Source organism: Beta vulgaris, chromosome 5 (genome assembly GCF_026745355.1).
Source record: "Beta vulgaris subsp. vulgaris cultivar EL10 chromosome 5, EL10.2, whole genome shotgun sequence".
NCBI lineage: Eukaryota > Viridiplantae > Streptophyta > Magnoliopsida > Caryophyllales > Amaranthaceae > Beta > Beta vulgaris.
Genome location: NC_079206.1, coordinates 66,708,746 through 66,721,025, shown reverse-complemented (window position 1 = coordinate 66,721,025; position 12,280 = coordinate 66,708,746). Strand labels below are relative to the sequence as shown.

The following is a 12,280-nucleotide window of genomic DNA, read 5'->3' as shown; positions in this document are numbered from 1 at the left end:
GTATGTCTTTACAAAGTTCTACTTGAAAATATCTTCTAAAGTTTTTAAAGTTGTATATTTCTTTTCCCCTCATCAAAAGTCATGCAATCTAAAACTTCTATTTCTTTTAATGAGACCATAAATTATTCTTAACTAATTCAGGACAGCATTAGCTATAAAATTGAATAATTACATTGATTAATAATTTCTCGTAATAAAATCATGATACAATTTTAAGGATTTTCAATATAAATACATAAACATGCACACATGCACACATGCACACACATATGAAACCATTAGTTAAAACTTATTGTTGTTTATAATTTTCTACAAACGCACATACGAAACCATTAGTTAAAACTTATTGTTGTTTATAATTTTCTACAAAAGAATAATCTTTTAACAAGAAAGTCACGATATAAAAAAAAACATATAGTACTATAAGTTAATTAATTTTTTTGGCCAGTAGAAAGCTCTAGCAAGTCAATTTAAAGTAGTTGAACATAATGATCAACCATTTGATTTTGAAGTACTCTTAATAGTAAAATGTTTGTACCTTCTAATAACTAAAACCACTCCAAGATTCTTGGTAGAAGTTAAACTCCAACGAAATCTAGTGGGGGTGGGGGGTAAAGTTTTACCTACTAATCTCTCTGATCTTTATTAGCTTATTTGTTTCTTTTTTAAAAAGTTTTAGGAAAAACAATCTTATGAGATGCAAAAAGAAAGAGAAACTATTATTTTATATTAAAGTTAGATGTATGTTTGATGAAAAGTTACTAATCTCATTCTAAAAATAGAAACAAAAAAAAATAGGAAAGTGAATAAAGGACATCTCAAAAAAAAAAAACGAGCAAACTAATAAAGACCAGAGGTAGTATTTATCAGTTGATATGACAATCATTTTAGAGGAGACAAGACTTCATTGTCACCTGCCTTTTTTGCAAGTTGGTCATCTTTGGTCTATTCCTTATAAATGTTTTGTTTGTCCAATACAATTATACATTTTTATGATTGTCCAATATACTTAGTTGAAAATGACTTTGCATGTAATCGAAGGTAAGTTTACCTTTGTCCGGAAATACTTGTTTTGTAAATTAAATGTGACTTCAACGAAAGTCATATATAACCTAAGTTGTTGAATCATGCTTTATTAGCACACTTTGAAGTACTCTAATTAACTATTAAGACATAATTTTTGCCTGTTTGGTGTTTGCAATCCTAAACTCCCACTACTTTCATATTAATGAAGCCCAAAATGGAAAGATGTTGAGATTTACTTGTTTCCAAATTATTTCCATTTTCGAGACCTCGAAATTATTCCTACATAATCAGAATTATATCATAAGAAACATCAAAAAAAATTATCATGCACCCAGGTGTACAGTGATCATTGGTACATGCAAGTTTTTTTTTTGGCGTACCATGTTTTCTAATTATACAAATGAGCAGAAATTAGTATTAGGTGTACTATGGACATGGTACACCCAGATGTATGATGAATGAACTCCAGCAATAAATTAGACGACCCAACTTCAGTTTTTTTTGGTGCAATACCATGTGAATCATTGCATTGTTCTTAATTGTGTAAAAATGTCATGCAGGTGGTCCATGATAGCTGCACAATTACCTGGAAGAACAGACAATGAGATTAAAAACTACTGGAACTCTCATTTGAGCAGGAAAATTCACACATTTAGAAGGTTTAATGGAGAAGATAATGGTAAAATCTTCGTAAGTTTAAGCCACACAAACATGCCACCTAAGCGTCGAGGTGGCAGAACTAGCAGATCCGCAATGCAAAGAAACAGAAACAACAAAACCAACAACAATAACAACAACAACAACGTTGCAAATAATTTTATAGCAACAGTGGGTCCCACCACAAAGAGCAACATAATGGGGGATAAAAACTTTAGTATACCCAAAAATAATAATAATGAGGTGATGGACAATCAGAATTTAATGTTTGGTCATGAATCAGATTTGTTGGGTATTGAAGACATTATGGGCCTTGATGGGCTTTTAGCTACCACAAATGAAAACAGTGGAATAGATAGTGATGTTGGTGTGGGACCCAATGAGAGTAATGGGCCTATGGAAATGGGCCCAATTGCAGAGGATCAAGAACATCAGAGTAGTAATAGCAATAATACAGCAAATGTTAGCACTTCAACTGGATCTAATGGTGGAGGAGCATCAACAGCATCATCATCATCAAACTTTGATCATCATCATCATCATGACCATCATCATCATGATCATGAGCATCATCAATATGATGGTGGGTTAGATTGGGAAATAGGGATCATTGATGATGTTGGACCAGATTTTCAACTATGGAGTGAAAAAGATCAGATTATTTCTTGGTTATGGGAAAATGATGATCATTTGGAACAACCAGTTTTTGCTGATCTTTCTAATAATTTGGATGCTGAAAAGGAACAAGCTATGCTTGATTGGCTACTTTCATAACAAGAAAAAAAAAAAAAAGGTTCAATTAGTGTAGTTTGATCATTTGTCACATTTTTTTTTTAAGGTTTCATGGTTTTTGGTACTTTATTAATACTCTATTAGGTGTTTTTGGGTTTGTATAAAGTAGTGGGTAGTAGTAGAGGTGATCATGGGCCGTCGTAGTAGTTTAGTACTAGTAGTTGAGTGATCATGTCCCTTTTTTGGTTGTTGTAGGTGGTGTGTAATTGTGTATATGTCAAGTTTCCTTTTATGTCTCAATGTTACTCTTTTTTGGTGATTTGGGTGAAAGGTAACGTTTTGTCTGTTTTATGCTTTGATTTTATCTCTTTTTTTTGCAAGAAAATGAAATGTGCCAGAAATGATATCTAAGTAATAGTTCTAGATACATATGATAAAAATTGATGTATGGAATTCACAATTGATGCCTAAAATGAATGATATTTTAGGTGATAAGGGACATGTTGTTTGTTTCCGACTTCCTTTTCATCTTTACCTTTTTGCAAGAAAATGAAGTATTAGATGATTTATCTCTCAATAGGAGTTTAATTTATGATAAAAATTGATATAAAGTTAAGGGTTAATAATGAACATTAAATACATTACTGAAAATAGTAACATAAATGATACCTGAGGTGACAAAAAGAGTAACTTGTATGTTTCCTACTTCCTCACGATCTTTCCTTTTTTTTTCCTGAAAATGAAGTATTGATCAATGATCTCCCACTAGCACTTCTAATTACGATAAAAAGTCAATATATGCAGTTCATTATATCTTAAATGAATGTTTCTGGGTGAAAGGGAACATTCTGTTTGTTTCCGTGCTTGTTTTTCACGTGAACATAAAGTTTCGACAGATGATGATCTCCATTTATTAGTTTTAGTTACAACAAAAGTCAACTTATAAAGTCTATTCTACCTCAAATGAGCCTTCTAGAATAGGCGTCTTGTGATACAATGTTTCATTTCAATAAGCAAATTAAAATATAATCTAAGTAAGGGTTGACCCATTCAGTATCACTTTCATCTCAAATCCTTAAGATATTGGGTCTAAACTTTGAACTTTGTCAAGTGAGGGTGCTTGGCAGTAGGGATCTCCTTATCATTCTTCATATCCTCAACTGTCTAAGCCTAAATATATTAGACCAAGAGACTATGAGAGTTAGCAGCAAAAATACAAGCAATAAGCAAAGTAAATAGTAAAAATCAATTGATTTTTTTTCATATAATAAGAAAAAGGATCTTATTGGACCAAAATCTCTCACTGGACACTAGTCTAGTTTGACAAGTCATATCATGTAAGAATAGGGGGGAGGATAATGAAATCCTCAACCTTAGGCTCCAAAGAGTACCTTGTGATATTTGACCATATAACCTTAAGATCATTAAAAAAAACCTCTCTTACTACTATGCAAAGTATTTTAAAACTAAGCAAACTACCTACGTGTAGATGTCATCTAGCTAAATTAGTTACAGCCTTAAGAGGTAGTGCCCATTGTCCAAAACCTCGAATCAATTTTCGTCTACATTATTCACTCTTGTACCCCTCTCTATACCAAAAAACAAACTGTTTACGTGCAATACTGCTAGCAAAATGTCAATCCTATAGATGACATAACAACATAAGTGTTGACGCACAAGTCACACACTCACAAGTCACACCTATCATTGTATTATTTCGCAACCGTCAAAAAGGCAAAAGCTATATGTTGGCTGCCCTAGTTAATTGGTGACTTGGAGGCCTAAATGTTCATAAAGTTCTATTGGTGAACTTAAGTCCACGTACAATCAACTGCTATCATACCATTAAGCTCTTATTAGCACCAAAAATCTCACCAAGCTCAGTGATATCGAGGGGAATCTCTAATCTCATTTGACTTTATTGAAATACTATCTCCGATTTTTATTAGTTTACCCGTATTTTTTTTGGACGTTTCTTATTAGTTTACCCGTTTCTTTTGTTTCTATTTTTGAAATGAGACCACTAACTTTCCATCATACATACATTCAACTTTAACATAAAATAATAGATTCTCTTACTTTCTATGTCCCACAAGATAATTTCTCTTAAAACTTTGTAAAAAAAAAAACGGGTAAATTAATAAAGGAAGACCGAGAGTATGTTAGTATTATAATACTTATATAAGCTCTCTAGTCGTATGTTGTACCTTGTCGGTATGAGGGAGTACCCTCAAATCATCTTTTGCAATTTTGGTTATTGCGCTTTCTGGTCAAACATTACCAACTCTATATCTAGATGGACTCACCTTTGCAACTTGAAACCTAACCACCCTTTGAAAAAACCATGTAGCCTAATATAGTTGGTAATGTTATTATCACTATAACCTCATATTTTACTATCTCTCTTCGAATAACCTATCTTTATTAATTTATCGTTTCTTTTGTACAAAGTTTTAGGAGAAACAATATTGTGGGACATAGAAGGAAAGAAAAACTATTATTTTATGTTAAAGTTAAATATATGTATGATAAAAAGCTAGTGTTCCTATTCCAAAAATAGAAACAAAAGAAATGGACAGGGTCGGTTTTTACCATGCTCAACATGTTCTATGGAACATCGCCCCTTAATTGTAAGGGCCCCAAAATAGAGAAAGTCCAAGTAGTAAAAAGAAAAGGTTTACTGACTTTCCAATTCCCACAATATTCATGCGTATTTCTAATCTTCTGCAAGTCTTAATTCCCCAAACCATTCACCTTCTCATTTTTTTGGGAAACACATTTACCTTATATTGATTATTACTCGTAGTTCAAGCCTCTAATGATCACTTCAACATAATTTTTCAATCCATATATCCAATTAACCTCAAATGAAACACCGAAAAATATGATTTAAACTAGGAAATTCATTTATTAGCTATTTTATTTGCAATCCATTTTCACTCACATTTATCTTTTAATCATAAAAAATGATCCTCAAATAATTTACTTATTGGATACTCTTTTTTCATAATCTGATTATATGAAGTGAAGAATCATGAATGAATGAACCATCACATTATTGAATTCTTCAAATATGAGTTCGTACAGAGCCTTTATATAGTTCAAGACAGGCCTGAAAATAGGTAAACTAATAAAGACCGAAGGTAATATACATTTTTCGTCACACGACTTCTCCTTACATGAAGTATTTCACACAATCCATACACTTTTTCTTTTCTCATAAAATACATGAAGATCCAAGTAAATTAGAACATCCACTTGAGCAAAGGACCACAAAATCTATCTCCAAGGATCATGTTCCATTTTCATAGCTAGGTTGTAAAGGGAGGTGAAAGCATTTAGTACGTACATACAAGACATGTATGGCGCGGCTACAATCAACACAAAGGCATGTGGCTTGTGAGAATACTCAACACATTCCTTGGATACAAAATGGATTATACCATTTGTATGCCAAAAAGTTCTTAGGGACAATTGGGTAGTACATTGATTACAAACAGTGAAAGGTCATGGAACATACTACCTTTGTACATTACTTGTGAGTGCCGTTGACTTTAGTGCTATGCAACTTTTTAGAACACTTTTTTTGGACTTATATTTTGATTTTTGGACGGTTTGAAAGAAAGATATTTTAAGTGCAGATGTAGTCATGTACTGTTAGTTAAGATCAGGGTTACCAGATATTGTAATCATCGTTGATCGTCAACAAGAAGAATATACGGTCCTTCGATAATGTATTACTTTAGAGATTTCAACGATTTGTTTAATCGATACAAATTGTGACTCGAATCTTGCGGATATTTCGATTCCGCCAAACGATGACGCTATAGCTTTAATTCGAATAATTCTTACTAAATCAGTATTTGCAATTTGTGAAGGCCGTTCTAGCTATATAATAGACACTAGTGTAAGCCCTGTTTTTTTTTTGGGGTTGAAATAAACTAAATTGAAACGAGTTGAACTGAATTGAATTGAACTAAAGTATAATTATGAGAGGAAAGTAGCTGAACTAAAACTGTGCCCAAAAGAACAAAGCCTAAGTCTTTTTTCTAGAAGTAGAATCTTCACTTTTGTTCTAACATTAGGTATAAAGATAAAGATGGTATAAAGATAAAGACAATAAACAATATGGATACTTTAGCAGCGTCATAGATTATTAGATAGGTTGTTAACCTAGTTTAACTAGTTTTTCTTTTAGGGCAAAAGAGCCATAATATTATTAAGTAAAATCAAGCTCCACCAAAGTTATAATACATTGCGGAACATCATCAACAAACACTTGTTCAACTCCATTAGAGGAATTAAGTCTAGCAAGCAAATGGCCTACAATGTTCCCTCCGCTTTTAACGAAAGCAATAGAAAAATCAACAAAACTAGAGCCTAGCAAAACAATATCTTTCAAAGATCCCTTAACATTTATTATTTTCTATTTTTGCCTAATTCTCCTAAAAAAAACTAAGAACACAACATTTTTTTTCCATCATTTAGCACTCGAATGTCAAATCCGAAATGGCTAGATCTATCTAAGATAGTAAATGATCTCAATAGCTAAATTGATTATGAACCGATGAACCGATGCAATCTTTCAACACTTTTGGGTTTGGGGAAGATAAAATCAACTAGTCCTAGTCTGTCTAGTCCTACCATCATAATTTACTTGCTACATATTCGTTTCGAACTACATATCTTTTTTAGCAAAATATTCTCTTTATATTTCTTTAAAGTTGGACTCAACAGCTACACGAATATTTTTCCGTCTGCTTTACCAATCGCGTCAAAAATGAATATAGCAAGTAGAACGGAGGGAATACTAACTAGTCGGCACAATAATCCCTACAATTTGCAAGTTCATCATAAAGGGGTGCCAAACTGCCAATGCTGCATAGGGTAGCGGCCCTAGCAGCTGAAGAACACAAGATACGCACAATCTTTTTGCATTGAATAGCCGCTCAATAATATACATGAATGGTGAAGACTCGAGAGACGTCACCTTACTAATTAACATCTCTATCTTTCAAAGTAAATGTGATTCAGTCAGGCCAAATATATGGCCGTCAATTCAGTGTTATATGGTCTGTATTTGTGTTCTAGAGACAGCACAAAATTAAATACAAGCAATAAAAAACCAAACACTACAACTTGAACCGTTTATGGTCTTATTAGCGTTTATTGATATTGATGTTAACCCTCTTTGCTTTTACTCTCCTCATGTAGTCATGTGTCAAAGTGAAGATGTGCTTGCAAGCAACTTGACTCTATTTGGCCGATGCTCGATTGAAAGGGTATGAGTCGAGTCGAGTCGAGTCGAGTCAAGTACAAGCTCAATTAGCAGATTAGCACCCTTATTTCTATTTGTGGTAGTCACATGTAGGGTGGCAATTATGCGAGTAGAGTTCGAGTTTGAGCTAGCTCAACTCGATTCGTTAGCATTTCGAGTTGAGTGTGAGTTGAGGCGAACTCACTCGAGTCGAGCTTTGACCGAGTAGATTTCGAGTAGCTTGCAAGTGTCTTATATTAAAAGCAACAATATGATAGAAAAAAGTTCAATTTAGGTATTTTGCTATTGATAATTGCAGATTCGAGCTTCTCAGAGTTTTCAAGTCGGATATTGAATTGCTCAAGTCCACTCACCAACATCTCGAGTCGAACTCGAGTTCTATTCGAGCTCACTCGAGTCGAGCTTTGACCGAGTAGCTCGCGAGTTGTCTCTTATCATTGCCACCCGTAGTCCCACATAGTTTATGTCGGTTCCACCACAATAACAATGACGAAAAACCCACCTTGTATAAATCACATTAAAATAAAATATGAGAATTTTAAAAGATTCAAAAGAATAAAAAAGGAACCCTTTTTTGCAAATCCTTTTCATATTTATCATATACATATGGCTTTTTGCTAGGAGCCATGGTTAGGCATTGTAGTATTTCTTAATATGGTTTAAGTTAAGAACTTATTCTAAAATCACAGCATAATTTGTCATTAGTTTATGTTCGTTGTTTTTACATGTAACTTTTGATGTATAACTCTTAGGATTATGTGTAAGTTGGAAAAATTGTCCTTTCAAAATGTCGTGTAACTCAGCTCAAAATAGTAACTCTTGAATGTATGAAAATATCTTCCACGTGTACGGAAAAAACTCTTGAATGTATAAAAACAATTTTTGAATGTGTATAAGAATATTAATTTATTGATGTAGGGTTTGTTCTTTTCGGCATAAAACAGCTGAACTGAACTAAACTGAATTGAATTGAGATGAATAGTGATATGTGAGAGTAAAAGTATTGTCCAGAGCTTAACTGAACAGAATTGAACTGAACTGAAAATAAGCTGGGGAAAACAGGCCCGTAGTACCACGTATCTTTTGAATGTATAAATATAGTCTTGGAAGTAATGAAAAGTAACTTTTGAATGTATACGAAAACCGAAGTTATTCAAACAAAGTTATGAATGCAAAATACTTCTTATTCGTCGCCAAACCGTTTGACAAATAGACTCATTCATAATTAAACCATTATATAACAAGAACATGTAGGTGTTGTGATGTACAAGTTATAACAGAAAGAAAAGACTTACTACTATAGCTAGAAGGTTGGAAGTTATATATGGATTCTAATAAATCAAAACATTTCACCTAACTTAGAATGGACATAATCTCACTACAAAAAAGAACTGAAAGATGTGATTTGACAAGACTCCTTAAAAAGGACAAGTGAACCAAAATGGACAAACGAAATCACTATCACAAACCAATACACTTTGAGGTTGAACTTCTAATAAGGTAGAAGAAAGATAAACCGAGGAAGAATGGTAAGAAGTACTCACTGGACAAGGAGCAAGATTACCTAAAAGTGAGAAAAGAGTCTAGTACTAAAGCCTTGTTCTTTTAGTCTTATTTCAGTTCAGTTCATTAGTTTTCTTTCACAGATGAGTTCAGCGCAGTTTAGTTTAGTTCAGCCCAAAACAATAGGGCCTAAACACCAGAAGTCTAGAACTGAAATTTCCTTTTCACCAATATCATCTGAAGTCTTCATTTCACTCTCTATACTTGTATCAGGTGCTCGACACTTCAATTTTAGTATCAACTTATATCTTATCTTGATTTCGCCTACTAAATAGGACCATCTTGTATATTATGTGTCCCTATGCTAATTATAATACCTTTAAGTATGAAAATATGCATATATTTAAGATACAAGAACAAGATATACTCCTGTGTAAGTGTTCATAATATCATCTTTACTTTTGCCCTATTTATACCTAATTTGATCATGAACTTTTACTTGTATATAAAGATAAATATTATATAAGATTATGTTAAACTCGTCTCAATATCTTTCAAACTCTAAACTTTTTATGATTTTTTCTAATACATAATTAAAGATATGGAATGATCAAAATTTTACATTAACAAATCAAGGTAAAATTCTTGCATTTGTTGTGGGAGAAAGGGAGTATTGTAATAAAAAAAAAATTACTTTCTCCTTTTCTTTTTAAATATGACACTTTAACATTTTAAATGTTACTTGTTTTTTTTACCACTCTTTTCAACACTAGTTTATTTTTTTAAGGATTTATCGAAAACAACTTCCTTTAATAACCCTTCCCAATATACCCTCTATTTCATTTTAGTCTCGAACATAATGTTTATGGTCTCTGATGCACATTCTTGACCATCTAATCTCTTTAATTATGTATAAATAACAAATAACACTTATAATAAGTAGAGAATTTGAAAATATACATTGAAAGAAGTCTAACAAAATTTCAAATAATAGTGTTTCTCATTATGCATTAGTAAGAATTTTAATCAAAGTTTTCCTAAAACAGTAACTTACAGAAAGACAAAGAAGAAGAGCGAAAGTATATGATAAGAATACTTTAAAAACACGTTTCAAATTCGTTCTTTTCACATGAAATAACCCTATTTACACGTATTTTTCATTTCATGAACTTTTGCATGAACTATGTTCTATTGACATATGAAAAAAAAAGAAGCTATGAATGAAGTAAAGATGGAAATGCATGAAATCGATCTATACTTATATTGTTGCTGTGTTATTAAGAATTTCTAGGATACCTCAAATATTCTAAAGCGTAAAAATCACTAAAGCAGTAAATAAACTTAGTATTCTCCCTAATCCCTATGACATATATGCATGCATACTAAGGTGGCAGGTGGGAGAAGCTACTCAACACACATGACAATTGATAAATGTGCATGGCAAAAGCTCAAACTTGATCACATCATAGCTTCAGCCTTCATGCATGGCATCATGTCCTCAAACAAAACTTAGGTACCTATCATAATATATAAGCATCGATCAGGGACGAAGTCAGGCTTGGTTGTGGAGGAGGTCAGTTTAACAAAGAATTCTAAACATGGTTGTTGGGGGAGACCAATTTACCTATAAAACAAGATATAACCATTGATTTTCTTCAAAACTATGTTGGGACTGCAGGGGCCAGGGCCATGGCCCTCTTAGGCTCCAACATAGCTTCGCCCCTGGCAATCTGGCATAAATAATGAACATAAATGTGTGTTTACTAAAAACCTCTCAAATACTAAAACCATACACCAAAGAGCACAAAAAAGATGAATTTCAACCAGCACATGCACAACAATCGCGCAAGTGAGGTGGCGGGTGTTAGCCACTCGCTCCCGCACACACAAAAACGGCGCGTGAGACATCACACGCAAGTGAGGTGGCGAGTGGTAGCCACTGGCTCCCGCACACACAAAAACGGCGCGTGTGACATCACGCGCTTCTTTGTATGCACATGTGTCATGCATGTGCCAACAGAAACACCATTTACGTACTTTAAGTGCATCTATTAACTTGCATGCTAGCTAATTTACCTCCATCTCTATTCTCTCCAAATAAACAAGAATTACTAAAACATTAAACAATACACTGATCAACCCTATTCTTTCCCTTTCCTTAATCTAGATATATAGCTACAACTTTAAGATTCTCAAACAATGATCTCCTAGCTTCAGAACACTCTACCTAATTCAGTTGTGTAAATTTCAACATCCAAAAGATGAATAACATTGAGGCTTCTTTATAAGTTTATTTCAGTTCAGTTGAGTTCAGTTTATAAGTTTTCTTTCACAGATGAGTTCAGCGCAGTTTAGTTTAGTTCAGCCCAAAACAACAGGGCCTAAACACCAGAAGTCTAGAACTGAAATTTCCTTTTCACCAATATCATCTGAAGTCTTCATTTCACTCTCTATACTTGTATAAGGTGCTCGACATTTCAATTTTAGTATCAACTTATATCTTATCTTGATTTCGCCTACTAAATAGGACCATCTTATATATTATGTGTCCCTATGCTAATTATAATACCTTTAAGTATGAAAATATGCATATATTTAAGATACAAGAACAAGATATACTCATGTGTAAGTGTTCATAATATCATCTTTACTTTTGCCCTATTTATACCTAATTTGATCATGAACTTTTACTTGTATATAAAGATAAATATTATATAAGATTATGTTAAACTCGTCTCAATATATTTCAAACTCTAAACTTTTTATGATTTTTTCTAATACATAATTAAAGATATGGAATGATCAAAATTTTACATTAACAAATATCAAGGTAAATTTCTTGCATTTGTTGTGGGAGAAAGGGAGTATTGTAATAAAAAAAATATTACTTTTTCCTTTTCTTTTTAATTGTGACACTTTAACATTTTAAATGTTACTTGTTTTTTTTACCACTCTTCAACACTAGTTTATTTTTTTAAGGATTTATCGAAAACAACTTCCTTTAATAACCCTTCCCAATATACCCTCTATTTCATTTTAGTCTCGAACATAATGTTTATGGTCTCTGATGCACATTCTTGACTA

At 32.7% G+C, this 12,280-nt stretch overlaps 1 protein-coding gene across 1 annotated transcript in view; it reads left to right on the top strand.

Moving 5' to 3' along the window:
• Positions 1 to 2,667, top strand: part of MYB12 (transcription factor MYB12) — a 6,438-nt gene extending 3,771 nt beyond the window's left edge. The window contains 1 exon segment of the mRNA NM_001303064.1: positions 1,587 to 2,667. Within this exon segment, the coding sequence (NP_001289993.1) occupies positions 1,587 to 2,457 (871 nt within the window). The 3' untranslated portion in view covers positions 2,458 to 2,667.
• The last annotated feature ends 9,613 nt before the right edge of the window (positions 2,668 to 12,280 follow it).